This window comes from Leuciscus leuciscus, assembly GCF_965113295.1.
Source record: "Leuciscus leuciscus genome assembly, chromosome: 16".
Classification (NCBI taxonomy): domain Eukaryota; kingdom Metazoa; phylum Chordata; class Actinopteri; order Cypriniformes; family Leuciscidae; genus Leuciscus; species Leuciscus leuciscus.
This window is the reverse complement of record NC_138740.1, coordinates 12,824,768-12,845,834: the sequence shown is the minus strand read 5'-3', so window position 1 is coordinate 12,845,834 and position 21,067 is coordinate 12,824,768. Positions and strand designations below refer to the sequence as shown.

Genomic DNA, 21,067 nt, shown 5'->3' with positions numbered 1-21,067 from the left:
TTAATTTTGCAGCTAGGTGGCGCCTGCGGCGGGTACACTCGTATTTAGTGGAATAACTCTGCAATCATTAGAAGTTGATCGAAGTAATTAGATGCATTAAAAAGCTGAGATTCTAAGCTTTAAAATGATACCTATTTTGTGTTGTTCCATTCAGTGGTTGCTTAGTAATTTGATTATGAATATTTTTCATGGGGTGGCGTCCCGCCGGCGGGACGCTTAGGGTTTAAGGGGTTAAGACAAATGTTATGAATGATAGGCTGTCATTTGCTGAAGTAAACTAGAACCACAACGAAAGGGGAAATTGTTTTTTAAGATTAAACCTAAATACACAGTAAATGTTCTATTATTTCTAATTACTAATTAGGCACTGAATAATGTACCCATAAAAAGTTGTCTTAGCCAATGAAATCGGTTTGGTGTCCAAGGGGAATGGGTCTCTGCAGGGGATAGGATCTTGCACAACACATCTTTCCATCGTCAAGGAGTGTTTGGTCTGAAGAAAGTTTAAGACCCTTGTCTTAGAGATTTTATCATCAATTTATTTGTCAATTTATCAAGGTTTTCTTTTTTTCAAACTCCTTTTGAACAAGAAATATTCTTCACATAGTGATGAAAATATGATATGTCTTTATGTATTTGTTTTAGTTGCAGCTAGACTAGATGATGGAGAATGGCTCATCTCAAGAGTCACAATGAGCTGCACTGTCACAAATATGCAAGGAAGAACACAGCTAAATAATTCCAATGTCAACAATCCCAAAGGATAAAAATATTTGTAAAAAATTATTAATAAAAAAAGAATGTAAAATCAATTTCATGGCCAGTAAGTTTTTTTTTCCTCAATGCTATTCTATTGGCAAAAAGTAGCTTTTGGACACTGGCTGCAAGTTATACACACAAGACTGGCTCCGGCAATATAAAAGTATGTGAGCACTTCAATGATTGAGAGTAGTACTCGTCCACTGGCAAACCCTTTGGAGAGATGATGATGTATATCGGTGAGGAAGCATTACCAGAGTATGTGTGCGTATACATGTGTGTAAATCCTCCCCAGGGAGCTTGTGCTGAGGGTAGTTCCAGGAATAAAAGAGGGTGGGGTGGGTGTGACCCCAGTCCCTCTATACCCCAGCAGGAAGTTATGGAGAGAGGAGGGGGCTCTCATTACCGAGAGAGGGAACATCAAGGATTAGAGAGAGGAAAGCACAAAGTAGAGAGGATAGCAGAGGTAGAGAATCAAGTAAAAAAAAAATGAAAGAACGAAAAAGATGTGAAGAAGCGAGAGAATGAATGGGGGTGGAGGGGGAGAGGAAGAGAGAACCATCACAATCTGGGTCATGGCGTTCTCTCTCACTCAGTTGCTCCCAAGCCCCCGTGGCAAACCAGTCCCCGCCTCAGTGCAGCGTGGGTAGAGTGGCCGTCTGGGACTGCATTGCTCACCACACACACCCTTTTGTCCACCCCTCCTTCTCTAAAGAAAGTCATTCTTTAGTACTCATATTTAGGATTTATTGGCTTTCTTGAACAACTTTAGAAATTCTAACTTAAACAATCCTCATCATCTTAAAGTCCCCTTGTGGTAAAAAAAAAAAAGCTTTTACTGTTGTTTATGTCTATGTGGTGTTTTTAAAATTCTTTAAGACAAACCATGTGCAAATTCATAAGTCGACACGACGCCATTGCTGAGTATTTTCTCCTTAAATCTGCAGTGAACCAAAGAGTCTCAAAATTGCGGTTTGAAATCGCTGGTGTTTCTGACATCACAAACTACCTTGTAACCAATCAGGTCAATGTGTGATAGTCAACAAGTGGATCTCTGAGCTGGTGCGAGTGAGTGGAGGTGGGGCTAATTTGCATATTCATATACTAAATGAGGCAAGGGTGCAGAGTAACATTCAAGCTAATTTAAGGCATGAAAAAAAATTCAAGGAAAAAACATTTAAGTATGTAATTTTGGTGATCAAAGACGAGTTTTAAGGGATACAATTATTGACTCAGGGGGACTTTAAGCATTTTGAAAGGAAGCGCTGAAACTTGGTTGGGTGAAGAGGTAACCTATAGTTGTTGTTGAAGAAACAGTTAGCAGCACATCCCCAGCCCGAGTGCCATGGAACATTATATCTCTTGGGCACTTCCAGAAAAATATCAGGAGCTTCCAAATCTTGAATCCCAGTTCTCCAAACTTGACCAACAACTGAGGCATGTCAGAGGATCTAAGGTCAGCAGAACCTTATTTATAAACCCTATTGAACCCTTGTTGAGAATGAAGAATCTGATAACAGAACACCATGAGACTTACTAGGACCAAAAGGGGCCCTGAGAAGGAAGTTAAAGGACTTCAGCTCTGAAGGGCCGAAAGGGTGTTCAAAGCCGCATGTTGCACAATCATGTAACCAGAGATTGGACGCTGACTCATGCTCCATACCACGACTAGGCCCGACTGGACCCCCCTGTGAGGAGTGTTTGAGAGGGTGCAGAAGAAGTACATGCATAGGGGGTAGGGAGGTGTGTGTTGTTCTCTGAGTGGTGTGGGACAGTTTACCTAACAGCGGGGGAGGGAAGGCAGGGCCTCTCCATCTACCGTGCTGTTGTGTTACAAGTTCCTCTGACCACTGTACACAAGCAAAACGTATGCCCAAATTCCAAAGTGCAAGAGCTGCCCCACTCTTTCTCTGGATAATGGAGGCAAGTGGAGGTGGAGTTTAAGAGTGAACCCATTCCGAGTTTAAGAGGAGATTTGTTAAGTCAATGTCCAAAGTTTTATTCAATCCCAGACTCCTTTTCGGTTTTGATAAATGGGTATCTAAATAAAACAGTATATGGCATAACCACCATCTCTCAACATTGTACCAGGACATATCACTGCTCTAACTAGTGTTATTGTTGATATTCACCCAACTATGCGCATTGCACATTGAGAATTCAAGAAACTAAACTTAAATTCCCAATTTATACTTTACACAACTACATTAACTCTTGTTAATTAAGGTACTTGTTAATGTAACTCTTGTTACATTTAGTATCATATGTAAACTCACAGAATAAATAAATGGAGGTGGGGGGGGGGGGGGGGGGGTGTGTACTTGGCTGTGTTAGGCCACATCCACACGAAGCCAGAGCTTTCCCTATCCGATATTTTTTTCCCCGTTCAAAAAAAAAAATTCCGTAAACACGGCGTCGTCTCAAGAAATATCTGCGTACACACGAAACCACTGAAACCGACTCAAAACGATGTAGTATACATGCCAGACCAGTATGTGGCGCTGTAATTCTGCCACAGACATACACTAAAACGGAGAAGAAGACTTGGAGCTCGCGCATAAACCTTGCGCGCTGTATACAACAATAATATTAGGCACAGTAGCTTCTTTTTTTCTTTTCTTTTTTCTTTTTTAATCAAGAACTTTGTTGAACAATATGAAAAACCATAAATGTAGTTGCTGTGACTTAACGGTGTCTGTCTAGTTGACACTTGGTGTGATGACATCATCGTTTCACAAAATGTACGGATTGGCCGTACACACGAAAACGCAAGGGCGGCGTTTTCAGATTTATCCACCTTGGGACCCGGTTTCAAAAAATAGCGGTTTCAGTCTCCGAAAACGCCGGATCCGTGTGGACAAAACACCAATACGATAAAAAATGTATACGTATACAGCGAAACGCGTCTCCGTGTGGACGGGCCCTACAGTCTAGAGAGCATTCAGCGCATAAACATTGACATTCACACACATTGGTCTACAATCTAGCACAATGGCCCATAAGCCCAGAGAGGGGGAAAAAACAGCTTTCTTCTACGGAGTGAACACAGAAAGAAACGACAGAGGAAACTGATTTGAGATCAGATTTTGACATGATGCATAGCAAAGCTTGAGGATAGGTAGTGAGGTGAGATTCTGTCTCCAATTATCCTGCTCATGGATTATAATACACTAAAAACAGAGCAATTCCAAGAGGGTCCTCACACCATCGGTGCTCAGGCCCTAATTACCTTATTGTGAAGAAAGTTTACCTAACCTTTTACCTAATCAGAATAAGTAGGACGAAAACATTTATTGTTTGCTTGTTAAAACTCTTTTGTTTTTGAATATTATACATTTTGGAATACATTTGCACTAGTTTGCATGTCTCTTTCCAATTATTAGTTTGCACAGTTCCACTGACAGTGCTTTTTTGATCTTAGCTTTTCTAAAGGAAGTCAGGTAAAATGCTTGGTTGATTGATGTGACACACTTTAGTGTTTAGGGAGCAAGCTGGTGGTGTATGAATCTGGTTTGAACAAAGAATGTTCTCACATATTCATATTTGAAAAATATGAAAATCAAGATCAATTCTAAACCTACTTCATTTCCATTCAGCAAGATCTTTCCCTACAGACTGTTACTTACACCATACAACAGGACAAGATTGTTTGACCGATGTGTAAATTTACCAACAGGTTATGTTAAATCTACCAAAGAATGTTGCAAAGCAAAAACATCAGACTTTCTTTTTTTTTTGCTTTGATGCATCTATAAGCTAATGTAAATTAACATTTAACAGATTTTTTTTTAAAAATATATCTTGATTTTTTAAAAACTTTTATCAGATATTTTTACATTTAAAATGCATGTCTTTCTCTTCTAGACCAAAAATAATGATGACTCATCTTGCACTCAGTGGAGTATACAAATTTCTGTCAAGTAAAATTAGCAATAGCAAGTAGCAAACCGTGGTTCACAGCTGTTACATGGGCTAAAGGCTATTTTCTTATATAAAAACTCACCCTCCAATGTTCCACCCTGATTATTTGTTTCAATTGGAAATATGTCAGCATAGTAAACTTTGCTTATAAGCAATTTCATCAGGTGTAAATGTATCTCTTGTTTCTATAAAAAGCTTCTTTGAACTGTTTTATGTGCTCACTCTCGGTCTTGCACCGTTATACCTTTCTCCACTGTCATCTTCATGTAAAGTAACGGTATCCAAGTCTCCATACTTGCTTTATTTGCTAGGATGCAAGCTCTTCTTACATGTAAGAACTTTGAGCAGTTGTCATTTTTGACAATTGATGTAAAGCAAAATTTTAAATTGCCCTTCCTATATGCTGTAATTCTTGAATGCTGTAAAATAAGTTGTGGCGTGAGTGTGAAGTGAACCAACCTCTAAGAGAGTAACTGACTGACAAGTAAACTTACTTTGTCATTGCTTTTCTCAGAGTCGCTCCACTAACTCCATGCACTGCCAAATAAGGTGCTCGAGGATCAACTACGAAAACAAATGAGATGTTCCTTTAGTGTTCATTGGAGAAGATAGCCTGTACATCACTGGTGGGGGTAACTACTCTTTTTGTCAAGAAAACAAGATCTATGATTGTATATGCATGTGCAGATCTGTGTGTACGTGTCGTGTACATGTTTTCCGCTGCTGTTTAAATATGTCAGAACAGTGTAATTTTAATGCAGTCTGTTGGGGCCTGGGGCACATCTTGTTCTGTGTACCAGCCAGTGCTGTCACTGTGTCCCTCTATGTAATCAACTCATCGGTCCAAGAGCGAAAGAAGAGAAAGAAAAAGAGTGAGAGAGACAGGGAAAGAGAAAAGAGGCAGAAAGGGAGGATACACATGTAAGGTCACATCTGCGTAGGGTGTGTAAGGGGGATAGTCAGGCAGAGGGTTATGTGACACACACTGTGCTGCAAGGACTCTGTCCTACCCTCTGGTTCTTTCCTTTACCCTCTTAAAGGTACATCGCCTCCCTTTGGCCAAAGACCACCCTGTGTGTCGGGCTTCTCTCCTTTACAGCACTATGCCCTTACAAAGTAAAGTTGTGGTACCAGTGATGGTTTCAGACAGTACTTTGAAATTAGTCTCACAAAGCCAGACTTTTGAAAATTGTCACAAAGTCTGGTCCACTTTGCAGCTTATTTTAGACAACACTTCCCACTAAAGGCGCTGTTACATTTTGGCAAAATCGCAAAATATGCGTGGGGAAATGTTTTGCCCTGACACAATCAGGACTCTTTATTGTGTGGATTCTTATTGAAATGACTGGATTTTGTAAGCAGAAATACTGCAAGATGTGTGAGACAGAGTCATGTCACCCTCACGCACAGAAGTCGTGCTGGAACAAAAGGTCTGTGTGCAACTGAGGCCCTGCCTCAGAGGAGTTTACTGAGGGATGAAATGAGAGGAAGTGAGCACTGAAAAGAGAAACTAAGGAGTTTTTGAGGTGAGAGTTGAGACCAATAAATCATCACCTGATTAAGTCAAGGCCAACTGGATGACTGAAGTAGGAACGTCTGGGCTACAAAAGGTCTAAAAGAGGGGCAACCAACTGCATTTCAACACATTTCACCCTAAAACAATGCATTTCAGAAAATGCTAACTGCAAAAAGAATTTCAAGAAATAGCAAAAAAAAATATTCTGTCATTATTTACTATTTTGAAAGCTCACATGACTTGTACACTAACGTGTTTTGAAGCCATATGATAGATATTTGTAATGAACAGACCAAAATTTAAAAGCCATTATTTACTGAGCATCTCCACAGTGGTTCTCAAATCAAACACGGTGTCATTGATGTTAATGAGGTTTGGCCACAAAACAATAATTCCAAAGGGTGCTAAATAGCATTAGCACTCCATTTTGCAATCTAAAAGACTTTTGCAGTTAATTTGGCGGAAGGGAAAGATAAGTGAATTTCAGTGCGTTTATCATACAAAACTATTATATGGCTTCAGAAGACTTGGAACACAGTGCTACTTTTAGGCCTGGTTTACACCTGGTATTAAGATGCGTTTTGGTCTATACATTCCCGTTTACACCTGGTCACTTTTGTCCACTTTCAACCACTTCTGTCCTGATTTCCTCAAGGGGAGTGTCTTTGGGCGGGTAAATGTATGGGCGAAGGAAAAGCATTCTGAGCTTTTCTTTTCTGCCCTGATATGGGTTAAGTATCATGTGAATTTGAGCAATTTAGATTCCAATTCCGATTATGCTTATCGATTCACAGTTGAATCCAATATGGTTAAAAAAAAATGTTTTAAATACAAATAAAAAAAAGAGGCAAACATATATAAACATATTTATTCTGTGTCTTTTTGCAAAACGTTCTGTTGCAGCTGAATAGGCCTACTAAAAAGCTAAAAATCAGCAGCCTAAAGAACAACTAACTAATAAACTAGACTAACTAATATAAATTTCAAACATTATTAAAAACAAGTGTACTGTCAGTTGCTAATACAATAACAAATAAACAAATGATCAATATAGCACAAATAAATACAACTGAACAAAGTTCAGAAATTGAAATCAAATGTAAAATAGCACTGCATAGTTTTTTATATATAAAATAAAATATAGATTAATACTTAGTTACAATAGTTATTCAGTCAAGATCAGTGAGCGATTTTCTTTGGTTCTTTGATTATCTGTAATGACACAGATGGCAGCAGGAATATTTGGCTGCTGTCACTTTAAGACCGAATGCATGGATTCAATATACACAAGCAATTTCTTTCTCAACTGTTAAAAATCACTTAAGACATAACCGACTGTTACGGGGATATTTTGACATCATTTTGTGTGTATTTGTCCATTCAAGTGCAAGGACACGCAAAAGAGGAATCAATTTAGTATTTGTGCACTACACAAGAGGCGGCTTTCTGTGCGCATGCTCAGGATGTTCCCAGCACAGAAAACTGTGTTTTGCTTGAATGGTTTAAAACCACATTAAAATGCGCACACAGTAATCAACAAACAGAATCGAAATTTAAATTGTATAACAAGTATCCGATTTCTGACCTTAAGTATCCGATTCTGAATCCGATTTTCGATTCCCAACCCTAGCTCTGATAGCTGCAAAATCTTGCAGAGCGCTGTGAGTGCGTGTTAGAAATCAGGAATGGTGAGAGAACATTGCGCTTGGTTCGTTTTCCGTCTTCAAACCAAACTAGTGTCTCCAGCCAACATAGTTTAAATCCCGTCAGGCTAGCACACTTCCCATAATGTTTACGTATTAGGTCAGTAGGCGGTCTTTTGTGGCTGTGAATTCGACCAAAATTGTAATTTTTACAGAAAAATAAAAACATGTTAATTGGTTAACTGTAAAGTTACCTTACCATATACGGTGAAAAGCTGCAAATGGTTTAACATACTGTCAAATTTATTTATATATTCCCAGAAGTCCCTGCATTACACCACATATGATTGCATTTTATAACCATTTTGTTTCTTATTTTTGTTGTCAGTAATGTACATTAGAGTCTTTTGTGTTACATTTTATGTTATTTAGTTAATGTTTATTGCAATATTTTAGCGTTATGCATGTTACCTTGATAGTGTTTAATCTTTGTATGTATGACGCCTATATACAAGTATTGACCATGTTTTATGAACAGCTATATTTAAAGGTAAAAAGGCAGATTTTGGTAATAATAAATAATTATAAGCATTTTTACCGTAAATTAAACAGGTTATTTTTTTAACAGTGAGCGTTTACACTACGAAAGCAATCCAGTCTATTGCGTTTTTGAATACCCCTGAAAGTGGACAAATATTACACCCCATTTACACCTGTATTTAGCATCATCCACTTTGGATCCGATCAACCAAAACGCATCTTAATACCAGGTGTAAACAGGACCATAAGATCTTTTTGGTCCTATTTGGAGCTTGACAGAGTGGTTAAACTGAACGTTTTTCCGAATTCTTCTTTGTGTTCTTCTGAAAAACTAACATCATAAGGGTTTGGATTCAGAAACAACATGATGAAGAGTAAATAAAGACATAATTGTCATTTTGGGGTCTACTGTTTCTTTAAGAATACCAGTGATGGCTGGGTGTATATATTAGCTGGAAGTAAATTCAAACAAGCGCACAAGTAGGACTTTCTCTTCATGGTTGGCAGAGTCACCATAGCAGTGAACTTGCCCTTATCTCACCACACCCTTCTGACGCAAACTCTGCTGCTACTTCTCATAGCCCTCCCCACCCTAAAACACACACACGCACAATAGTCCAAACCTGCTCATTCCTCTACCTCCAGTTCATTTCCTCAAAAAAGAAAGGTCTGTCCTGCATACCAGCAGAAATAAAGTTTCTTCACATGACGCGTCAATGTGTCAATGTGTATACCTCAATGTTTCACCTCGTCTCAAGCCATTAGTCTGTGAAGCAGACGAGCACAGAAGACAGGAAGGAAGAAGTTTCTATCTTTCTGTAAGGCAGCTCATCTCTGCTGCAGAGCTGCACCGAGATAGAAAACAAAGCAAGAAAAGAGCTGGTGATGACAACTTTAAAGGTATAGGGGCAAGCTGCAATTCCCAAAGCACATACCTGAGCGGATAGCCTTCACTTCCCTGGAAGAACGTGGTCGAGAAAGACACATTTTCACCTCGCTCCTTAAAATTACGCTACAGTAAAAGGCTAATGCAAATGTCCAGCATTTGCATTTGTTTAGAGGGGGGTTACACAAACAAAGGTTCGCAGCTAGTTTTCCAAATCACCTAATTTTCACATTCTGAGCAATGGCTTGCATCAATAGTCACACAACACACACACACACACACACACACACACACACACACACACACACACACACACACACACACATATTGAGACACACCCTCCCCACCCTGAGCACCCCACCCCCGCTCCCTCTTTTTCACTGCAGACAGTTTGGCAGAACTGCAGGGGTTGCTATGGGGACGGGATTCTTTCCCTGGTTAATGATTGTGCTGCAATGGTAGGGGGTCATTCTGTCACATCGGCTCTAATCTGGGGAGACATGGACAATATCCTTACATTCCCGTACCATACACACAAACACACCCCAGAGCCCCCACTCACCCAAAACCTCACCTCGAACTTGGTTTACTTCTTTTAGGTCTGGGAGCTAAACTGCATAATGCTGCAAGTTCCCTTTAACCTCTTTCTTACAAGTCTTATTTTTCCTTCGAGTCAGTATGCTGGTGTCTCACTTCCTCTGCTCTCTCGGACAACCGAACCCTCAACCGAAATACGTTCGTTTCTTCCGCCACCAGCAATATAGCCTACACAACCTCTAAAAAAGAAGTCCAGCACAATCTCAAGGCTTTAGCTGAACTTGATCTTGTTTTTATTTTTAAAAGAAATTCAATTAAAATGTATCTTATTTAACTCTTAGGGATTACTTTTTCCGGAACGAGTACCAGTACTTTAATTTTTGGTACTTTGCAATACAGAAACTTGTATTTTCATTGCATTTGTAATTTTTACAAATATTGGGTTGAAAGACCAAAAGAATAGGTATTATATTAGATGACTTTATTTGTTTAGTTAACAGATGTACTAATACAACTATCTGTAATGCTAGTATCTTATATAGGCCTAAATTATTAATTCATGTTTCTGGTTATATTTTGCTATTTGAAAAATGTCATACATGTCCACTTTGTTCATTAACTCAATACTGAGGCCTTTCACTAGAATAATGTACCGTGTGCACAATCAGTGAGCTGAAAACGGTGGATATTGTAAAATATTAGTGTAAAATATTAGAAACCAAGATGCTGAGAAACCGAACTAAATGAAGGGGCAGATAGTAATATTGAAGTCAATGGTCCTAAAATAATTTTTTGAAGCTCAAGCTAGGACTGGATATTGCATTTAACAAACTTTCATTTCTACAGATGACATAGAGGGCTGATTAATTTGTGATTTCCTTGAGAATATAAGGTTTCCTTTTAGAACATTAAAAAAATAAAAATAAATGTAAAGCCTAAAACCCTCATAAAACCTGTCAGCACAGCAGGCTAAATCATTTTGTGATTCGATAACTAGGTTGGACCGCACTGGCCGATATTAATCAACCGATACTTTTTTATTTGGATACTAAATGAAAATAAACATAACACTCAAATTAAAATACTGCTGAACTTTATAACAAATATAAAAAATAGTACTGAACCATGAACATATAGGGCCCTATCTTGCACCCAGCGCAATTGACTTTGTACACCGTATCATGTATCATTCCTACATGTATCATTCCTACATGTATCATTCCTATTTTGCACCCACGCACAGCGGACTTTTCCCTCCACAGACGCACGTCGGTTAACTAAAGCCTGGAACACACCAAGCCGACGGTCGGCCGTCGGGCAGTTTCCGTGCGTAGGCCGACTAAATCTTCTCAGTGTGTTCCGCACCGTCGGCTGAAATTGGTCCTTGTCGGCTTTGTAACGGCCGATTCGACATGTTGAATCGGCGTCGGGCCGTCGGTGAAAGAGGGAACTCTGATTGGCTGTTCAGCTTAGTGAACGAGGCAGTGCACGAGAATAATAGCAAAACAGCGAGTAAAGTCAAAACGGTACAGATAGAAGGCTGTTCTAATGACATGTCATCTTACCTGAGTGTTCCTTGGCGCATATTTCAATATTAACACGAGAGGAGTGGAATAAAGAAAGTGTTTAGCAGGATTGATATTCAAAACAGTAAGCACGCAGTGCTTTGTTTACGGTTTGTGTATCTGCAGCCGGCACCGTCGGTTTCCCTTTTTGAATGACGAATATAGACGAATATATCTGCAGAAATAGACAGTTGTCTCATTTACACACAGGCGCAGAACGCGCATTCTAGCTAACAGTCGGCAGTAGTTCTCTCGGTGTGTTCAAGTGCAGCTTTTAACCCCGACGCGAGGCGACAACACAGTCGGCTTTCATCAGCGCTAGTTCGTCGGCGTCGGCTTGGTGTGTTCCAGGCTTTAGAAATACACTTGCGCTCCTGGGGGCGGTTCAGCGCAAAGAGGAGGCGTGTTCCGGGGCAAACGTTCCCTGATGCTATTTTGCAGGTTTAGAAAACAATTCCGCCACTGACCGAAAAAATCTAGTTTAAAGTCATTAGCATGTTATTCATATGCTATTTTAAGGGCGTATGCTTGGCCATAATCAATGTAGTTGATTCACAACGCGCATACACTTTGATTCTGTCATCTACAGAGAAGCAGCAGTTTTCATTTTTGGAAATCATACATTATTACGGTAGGTAGGTAGGTAGGTAGGTAGGTAGGTAGGTGGGTATAGATAGATAGATAGATAGATAGATAGATAGATAGATAGATAGAGAGACAGACAGACAGACAGTTTATTATAAAAGCATACATCTAGCTTACACATTTACCCAAATTATCATACGCCTGTTTAACCGAAGTTAATTTGGGTGTGTTTCTCCATCCCCAATGTCACTTCTCTGTGTTTTACGGCCCTGACGAGAACGTCGGTCTCCTCGGCTGTGAACCGCTCCTGGCGCGCGCCTGGCAAATCCGCCGTTATAATAGGAATCCGCTATAGAACAAGCGCGCCTGCTCTTAAAGGGAATGTGAGATGACGCTCTGATTGGTTTATTTCATGTTACGCCCAAACCACACCTATGAATAATTAAGCTACTTCAGACCAACCCATTTTAGCTTTGCGTCGGGCGCAAGAGTCATTTATCCCGCCGGTATAATAGCAACAGCGCCCAAGCCCCGCCCACAAAGTTACTTGCGTTTCGCGCTTGATACTTGCGTTTCAGACCGTTAAAATAGGGCCCTTAATGTACTTTTAAAATTAAGAAAAAAATTATAAAAATTATTCTTTCCCATATATATATGAAAGCCTATATTACAATTTATTAAAGCCACAGAAAGGCAAACGTTTAGCTTAATGCACAATATTCCAGTCATTATGCACACATTAACAACGATTTGGGACAAATATTATGTAATTTAATGGAAAACTATTTGAGTGGCAGGATTTTGAACCACCTACTGAGTCATAGCTGGCCGCCGTCGGTGTTTGTACATTCAAAACAATGTGTTACAATTTTAAAGAACTGAAATCGTACATATTTCTGATTTGTTTATGTTTCTGTCATTTTACTTTCACACATTAATAGCTTTAAATATACAACTCCACTGGCTAACAAATACATAAAAGTCACCAGCTGGACTAGTCTGGCTATCACCAGACCAAGCTCAATCTTTTAAGATTGAACATTAGTCTGGGGAGTCTGTTCTGTATTTTCTACTGCACAAGAGGTGTGATCAACGGGCATAGTTCAAATGACTCTGTACGCAATTGGATAGTCCTTCAACCAATCAGCGACGCGAAAACTCCAGGCAGGAAACGTGTCAACAAATGTGTTGGTTTGTAGCATTGATCAGCGGTTTGCAGAAGCAACACTGGTATCGAGCGATTTTTACAGGTTGTGAAAAAAAAAAAAAAACATGAAAGTGAGTGGTATTCACACCCACTCGAGCGATTTGTTTGCTAAACTAAATAAGCCATTGGGCATCGTCGAGAGGTTAAACGGAATTGGATTGATGGTCGTGCGAGAGACAGATAAATCAGAGTGTGCGCTTCTCTATCATCATTGGGTAAAACCCGCCAATAGCGCGCCAGGTGGATAAGCCAGTTTGTGACTGGTTCCCGCAAATTTGTAACCGAAGCAGGATAAATAAATGCACAGGTTTCAATTCCAGCCTGAGCTGCAGGGCAAAATCAAATCGCCGGCAGATCAGGCTGGGTTTACCCAGTCTACAGCTGGACATACACTAATGCAAATAGATGGTAACAATTGTGACATTAAACATTTGGGTTAGACTTCCATGTGTTTTTGTCACACCGCTTTAACCGCTTGACGTAACTACTAATGATAGTGTCCTCTTAGTCTTGATGGCAAACATACTGCTGTTCTTTCTCTACTAATGCTACATCTAGTCAACAAATGAATTGCTTCATAATGGTATGACAACATGTACTGTAGTGTAATGTATATACCGTTTCATTGACTGTTTTAAATCTACATCTGAGTGTACCACTCTGTGCAGCGAAGACTCGCGTGTCAAAACAAACTCCATAAGACATCAGTGATTTGCCTTTAGAGATCGCTCTCGTACTGTATGACGACAGCGGACACTTCTCAGCCGCTCAGGTAACAGACGCAACATGGAAAAACTATCGCTATAGATTTTTGCCAAAAACAGATTTATCGTGACAATTAATCAGCAAAACTGCTCAATCGGACGACCTCTACAAAAATGTGAATGTATCTGTTCGAAACTTATTAATTAAAGCCCAAAGCATACTTTGGTTTTTACACACACGCTACGGTATACGTACAGTGTGCGAGAAACACATTTAGTCAGTACATGAACCTTGAATTTTTTTATGCACTGATTAGTTTTAATCCAAAAAGTAGAAAAACTGGCCCAGACCACTGTTACACAGTCGGAAAAGAAACAGAGAATACGGCAACCGGCAGTAGAAGTTGAAGAGCACTTGCGTTGTGTGAGAGGGTTAAAAGACACTGGCAGCTCTAGTTTAAACGAGTACAAAGACATTTTTTATCACTCAGAACTTTTGGAGAAAAAGACACTGGACAAGGATGAAACTTTCTAATGGCGCGTTTCCACCGAGCGGTACAGTACGGTACGGTACGGGTCGGTACCCTTTTATTTGCGTTTCCACTGCCAAAAGTTGAGAATGGTACCAAAAAGCCGAACCGTACCGTACCACTTTTTGGGTACCCTTCCGTTGGGGTACCTAGCACAGTGGTACGGTACTAAAAGGTGGAGCTAGACTCACTGCAGGACGTTGATTGGTTGACAGAGAATCGTCACTTGCGCGTGCTACGAGGGGAATGACAACATAAGAAGCGCCATTTTTTAATATACAGTTTAATATAATACTACTGTTACTGTGTCACGAAATGTAATTTTAAGAGTTTTTCAGGCGAGAATGTAGTTGTTTAAAGCTCAAATCTGTGGTTTATTTATAAAGATGATTTGTTTTTCCCCGGTTGTGAGATCCATGCGATCAGCGGGCGCTCGGCGCTCATGTTTCCCGGCTGGATGAGCCTTTCCTCGGCTAAGTTCTTCTGACGTTCGCCGATGACTCCGACGGTAGTGGTTAAACATGAGATATAATTCGTCTTGTGTAGACCTAACGGGCGATCTTTGGTCTCGTGAATATATAATTCGTTCCCTGTCAATCGTTTTGGCCGAGGGCTAAGTTTAGTTTCATATTATAGGCTATTTGTATTTAACTTTACTGTTGTAATGTTAGATTAGAGCGTAGCATTTGGACATTTGACTGAATTGTTTGCTTTATTTCTTATTGTATAGCTTCTTGTACCTTTTACTTAAACTTTTATATTGGCTATTATTGATAAAACTGAAATTTTACAAAAAGAAATATGGTTTCTTGTCATTTTCTTATTACAAGATTATCACTGATGTTTATTGCAACATTTGTACAAATGCATATATTGCCTGTAATATGTGTAATTTGTTTTATTATTTAAACGAAAAGAGGTAACGTTAGGGTTGTGTTTTAAATTTCGTTTTGTTATAACGTTAAATAGAATAACGTATAACGTGCAGTGAATAATCAATATGCGTTGTGCATGAACCACATTTGTGTCCCTATAATGTTTAATTTATTTAAATGAAAACGAAAAGAGGCAGAGTAGTGTTTTATAACATATTTCGCTTTATTGTTGCTTAAAATGTACATACAGAGTAACAGAGATAACCGGAGTAGCAGAGCGAGCTGAGTGACCTTTTAAGAACGCGCTGTACCATTTGCATGTAGGAGTCGCACATGGCAAGTACAAACTTTGCGTACTTAATATTGAGAAAAGCCTAATGTCGGCGCTTGTCTTCTTGTGACAAACATGTCGAGGAGCAAGAACAAGATCTGCTGTATATGTCATCCATTGTAGTTTACTATGTTCTTCTTCGCGCGAAAATGACGTCGATCGAAACACCACGCCCATCAAGTAAGGGTACTGTTGGCAGTGGAAACGCTAGCCAGATCATGGTTAACAGACCCGAACCGTACCGTACTGTACCGTACCGTACTGTACTGCTCAGTGGAAACGCGCCATAAGTGTGCATGTGTTGACCTCCAGTCAAATAGCATACAAAAAAGTATACTTTGAAAGGCTGTGCATTCAACTGTGCGTACTTTGGGCTTAAATGGTAATACATTCATTCAACTTAAAGACCCCCTGTGGTGAAAATCAAGTTTTTATTGTTGTGTATGCGTCTGTTGTATTTAATATGCTTTCAGACAAACCATGTGCAAATTCATAAGTCAACACCATTGCTGAGTATTTTATCCGAAGTGAACCAAAGACAGTCTAAAAAACACGGTTTGAAATCGCCGGTGTTTCTTACGTCACAAACTACCTTGTAACCAATCATGTCAACGTGCCGGCGGGTTTTGCATATCATTATTACTTTTCTGTGAAGCACAGGAATCTCAAAAGAAGCCATACCGGTATATCTTTCTGTTGATATGAAAAATCTTGTACATTTATCAATATAGCGGGTGAATTATGTATATGATGTCTATTATGATGTTATGATGAACTATAGGACTATGCCTTTCTCCACTGACATTCTAAGATGTTCAAAGTGTTTCTAAGGATGCTGATTTTTAGATGGCAGACTGAGACGGCGAACGGAACATGGTTTGTGTAACATTAGCAACACATTATTAGCCGTTTGATAACGTAGTCAAGCAAAAGGCTTGACCTAATTATATTACCGTTATGTGTCCGACGAGCAGAGTTTACTACAGTAACTTGAGTAAAAGTTGATCTCTGAGCTGGGTGAGTGAGTAAGTGGAGGCGGGGCTTATTTGCATATTTGTGGATCCACGCATAATAAATGAAAAAAATGGTGTAGAGTTACATTCAAGCTATTTTAAGGCATGAATACATTTTTTTCACAGGAAAAAAACATTGAAATGTCATTTTGGTGATCAAAGATGAGTTTTAAGGGACAGAATTAATGACAACAGGGGGACTTTAATGTTTATGTTCAACCTTTCTTGAAATGTTGAATATTTACTGAAATACAAGCTTTACAATAAAAAGTTTTTCACTTATGACTAATTAAAACTGCAAAAAGTCTATTTATATTATACCAATGATTAACTACTCGTCCATGTATCCACAACAGCAAACCAGTGAACAACAGGAAGAACTTCAGATCTGCAGGTGTAATGTTGACCCTAGTCTGCAGGGTGTAAGAATATAAAGGGATTTTACACCTGACTGAGTGTGAAAGTCTTTTATGACCTTGTATTAGTGGATCATAAAAGACATGCTGGACTTATCCCACCTGTATCTGTATTCGCACACTGTACTGTATTCAGAATAAGGCCTAAACTGAAGGTGTCAGAAGCTCCAACTTCATATGGGTAACATTCTTGACAATAGACAATGGGCAATGATCAACAAAGCATGTGATGTTGAGGCACTACACCATATTGTTGACTTACCTGAAATATCTAAGGGAGGAAGAGTGATACCAAATCAAGTTTATACAAAACTGAACACTGACTAATTGGTGTTGCACTTTTAGAGCTAAGCTTTAGGACAGGTTAAGGGTGTGACTGAATTGCAGTCAAAAACACGAGAGGCGATTTAAGACAGGGAGTGAGAGGAACTGCTAGGCGTGCACCATAGCCGCCCTGCAAAAACACAACCTCAGTCACACCCAGGGCCAACTGCACCCTTCTCCTAAAAATAACTGTGCTCTTGGACCGAGACAGTCCCTAACTGTCTCAACTCCTAAAAACAGATACACTTTACATCACCCCCTGGCTAGCTGGCTTGATTAGGCTGCCAATGGATGCCTCAACCTAGAACACCATCCTAAAACGATGTCACCCAGACAAAACCCAAAGGCTGAGACCTACAGAGGGTTAGAGGAGTGTTAAACCACTTTGACCAAAGTTTGTCCACAGATGTTAATGATTACCAGCTGTCTGGCACGCCCAGAGCACTCTCTGTTCCTCCAATGATAACGCCTCAGTCCACTCACCTCCCTGACTCCTTCAGTAACTGCTCCTGCAGGAGACGCTGCTCCAAAGAAATGAGCTCAAGTGCAGAACACATCAACAGAAGATATTAAAGGCAAAAAGTGGTGTACAATTACATTAATGTCTTTTAAACTTACGGGTTGCTCTACAGAGTAGATTCAAATGTGTGATACCTTAACAATGTGTCTTTGTAGAGATGGATCAATATATCGGCAAAACATTTAGGCATATTGAGATGATCACATCCAATAAGCTAGATGGTTTTTGTTTTTTTCCTTTAATAAATTAGACTCTCTACTTGATTCTGATTGGCCAATCACTGCATTTTGCAGTCAAATCATTTGGAATAATGACTGTTGTCCAAGGCATTGCTAACTGACCATTAATTTGGGAAACCACTATTACCATTAATTATCTTAACAATGCATATTTGTGATGGATGCATATATTGGCCAGGCTAATTATTGCAAGATATTTGGACACTTTTAGATGCATATATATATATATATATATATATATATATATATATATATAGCATCTAAAAGTGTCCAAATATCTTGCAATAATAAGTCTAATATATATAATTTCACAGCTCTCTAAAATACAAACCGTTAAAATAATTAATAAACTAAAAAATTATATAAAATAATGACTGTTGTCCGGGCCATCACATATAAATGTTTATTTGGTAAACCATTTTTCAAAATAACAAAATAACCTCTTTGCTGTGTGCTGGGGTGCTAAACATCCTGTTAGGCTGTTATTTTGTGATAGTGACAGGCATTATAGCAGCTCTAGATATCAATATTACCCTTTAAAAGTTCCAGAACATACTTTAGTGCAACAATAACAAATAAACAGACAGTTACAAATGCACACAACAAATGTGACCCCTTCCTTGTCATGGGATGTTCATGACAGTTTTCAGTAACGTTAGCCTACAGACAGTCCTAGTTGAGTACAAGCTGCAGTCTCTTATTAGGCAATGCATTGCCTGCAACACATTCATATTTAGCCCTTTAATAAGTGAGAGCGGATGACAAAAGACGATAAAACATAGAATTAGCCAGCAGCAACAACAATTTCTTCATCTCATGCAAATTCAAGGCTGCTGTCCCTTTAAGAAATCAGCTAAGATGGTGTCTCTCCAGCAAGCGGCACTCGGCGCGCTTCCTTCCTGCGTTCACAGCTTTAAAACAGCACTGCAGATAAGACGACCCTGACGGATGTGACACACTGACTTTCTCACAAGTTGCACAAGTATTTCAAATGCACCAGCATTATCGTTAGGAGGCTTTCGGATAACGGGCTGGCTCAGAGGCGCATGCACAGGAGTGAAGTAATCACCCAGCAGCTCAGCTATTAAAGGCTCGTTACGGTTAACGGCGAGCAAACCGAAACCGGGTAACTGCTCATAGATGAGGAACTCCCGCAGAATGGAAATAGGACAGCGACTGCCGTCTAAAGCTACCGGCTACGTTGCAAATGAGTCTATAGCGAACGATAAACGGACTTACTTTTTTGTTCCGAGTCTCCGTGTGCATCTCGGTATCTAAGCGGCGGCGGCGGAGGGGTGGAGTGGAGGGGGGGTCGATCGGATCGGGCGGGGTGATATTTGAATTACAGTCGATGTCAGTTTTTCCACCTCAGTATTAGAGGAGAAGGGTGCTCTCTTTGCCTCGGCGGATCACATAAATCATATCCCCGGCGTCGAGAAATAAACCCGCTTTCCGTCGCCCCGGTCGTCTTTCAGTGTGTGTTTGTTGCCGTGTTTCAGGGTTGGGCTCGAGCTGTGAGTCTCTCCTCCGCCTCTCCCTGCTGCTGACCCCACCCTGCGTCCCCACCCCTTCGCTGTGTCAATCACAGCCTCTGTGTGTGTGTGTGTGTGTGGCCAGAACCAGCAGCGGCGCTCAACGCGCCACTGCGATAAATAGGACTTCAGAATCATCATCATCATCACACAACCCTCACCTATTGACGTCAAGTTGCACCGGATGTTCGGAGCTACTTGTGGTCTTTTTGCTAAAGATGATGCCTCATGTGCATTCATTGCTGTGTGGAGGTTTGGAGACAAAATTGCCCCTAAAGTAAGAAAAATCAGACATTTAGGGCCCCAGAATGAATTTTAATTTAAATTTAATCTGATTTAGCTTACTTTAGGGACAATTTTGTCCTCAATTAAAATGATTCAGTGTTTTTTTCTCTAAAATGCAGAATAGTGGTAGGATTTCACAGGACTATAATTAGCTGTATATAAAATAATCAAAGTCTATAGAGCGGTACAGGTATGACATCACTTTGTAGGCCAATTGGCAGTTAGCATCACACTGGTTTCCTCAACAAAATCCCAATAGGATTTTTCCATAGGCTTTTAAAGTATCACCAAAAAAAAAAGCTTTGTGACCAACAAAGTTAATGATATCATACTTGCACGTTTTGTCCATCAAGATAATTTTCACAGATGACCATAACTTGTGAATTTTGAGGCCTAGATGTGGTCACCTGAAGTAAAAAGCTAGGCTATAAACGAACTACACCACGGTCCCACTGTTTCAACCTCACCACCACTAAGCTTCCAACAACTCTTTAAGTTTTTACCTAAAAAAACATTTGTCTAAAACGTTTGAGTAAGAATAGTTTGTAAGAGCACAATTATAAGCATAAGAGGCTGTAAAAGCTGACTGAGTTTACCTTTTCTGGTAGCCTCTTTCATTTAGCCACTTGTTAGCAACCACTATTTTCAAGTCAAGTCACCTTCATTTATAGCGCTTTTAACAATATTGTTTCAAAGCAGCTTTACTTACAAATTAAAGTATCAGAGATTGTTTTGGCTTTACAGCAGCTCTAGAATAAAGTTATTGTCCAGCTAAAGTTAGTTTTGATTGATTCACTTCCATTGCAATGATCATTAGTTATTAACCTAATAATGTTGCTCACACTACACCATTTCAAGACACAAAACAGCTTAAAAAAAAAAATCACAAGTGGGGTGATACTGATGTATTTTATGTCTTAGAATAAAACATGAAAGTATATTGAGCTTTTGTTCTCCACAGACCATATTTCAGCCATTTAACCAAAAATCCATTCAAAAAACCCTTTGACTTCTGGATGATGGAACTGGAAATGCTAAAATGCTACCTTGCTTCCGTATTCCGGCCTACAATTTTATGTCATATACCACTCTGTATCAAGATTTTTCAAACTGGTGTGCAGAGGCCCACTAGGGGTCTT

General features: G+C 39.6%; 1 protein-coding gene and 2 long non-coding RNA genes across 4 annotated transcripts in view; 1 reads left to right on the top strand and 2 right to left on the bottom strand.

Annotated features, from left to right (window-relative positions):
* LOC309478059 overlaps positions 1–21,067 on the bottom strand; it is a 289,830-nt gene that overhangs the window by 254,329 nt on the left and 14,434 nt on the right. The window lies entirely within an intron of this gene.
* Positions 1–21,067, bottom strand: part of klf8 (Kruppel like factor 8) — a 62,372-nt gene that overhangs the window by 28,440 nt on the left and 12,865 nt on the right. Inside the window, exon 1 of one of the 2 annotated variants that reach the window (XM_082141375.1) lies at positions 19,351–19,632. The exons of the other annotated variant lie outside the window; for it this stretch is intronic. Within the exon in view, the coding sequence (XP_081997501.1) occupies positions 19,351–19,377 (27 nt within the window). The 5' untranslated portion in view covers positions 19,378–19,632. Of the gene's footprint in view, positions 1–19,350; positions 19,633–21,067 lie in introns of those variants that run through there. 2 annotated transcript variants of the gene reach the window in all.
* The window catches only part of LOC309478055, a 107,312-nt gene continuing 100,640 nt past the window's right edge, over positions 14,396–21,067 (top strand). The window contains exon 1 of the long non-coding RNA XR_014198792.1: positions 14,396–15,899. This is a non-coding gene — a long non-coding RNA (uncharacterized lncRNA). The remainder of the gene's footprint in view (positions 15,900–21,067) is intronic.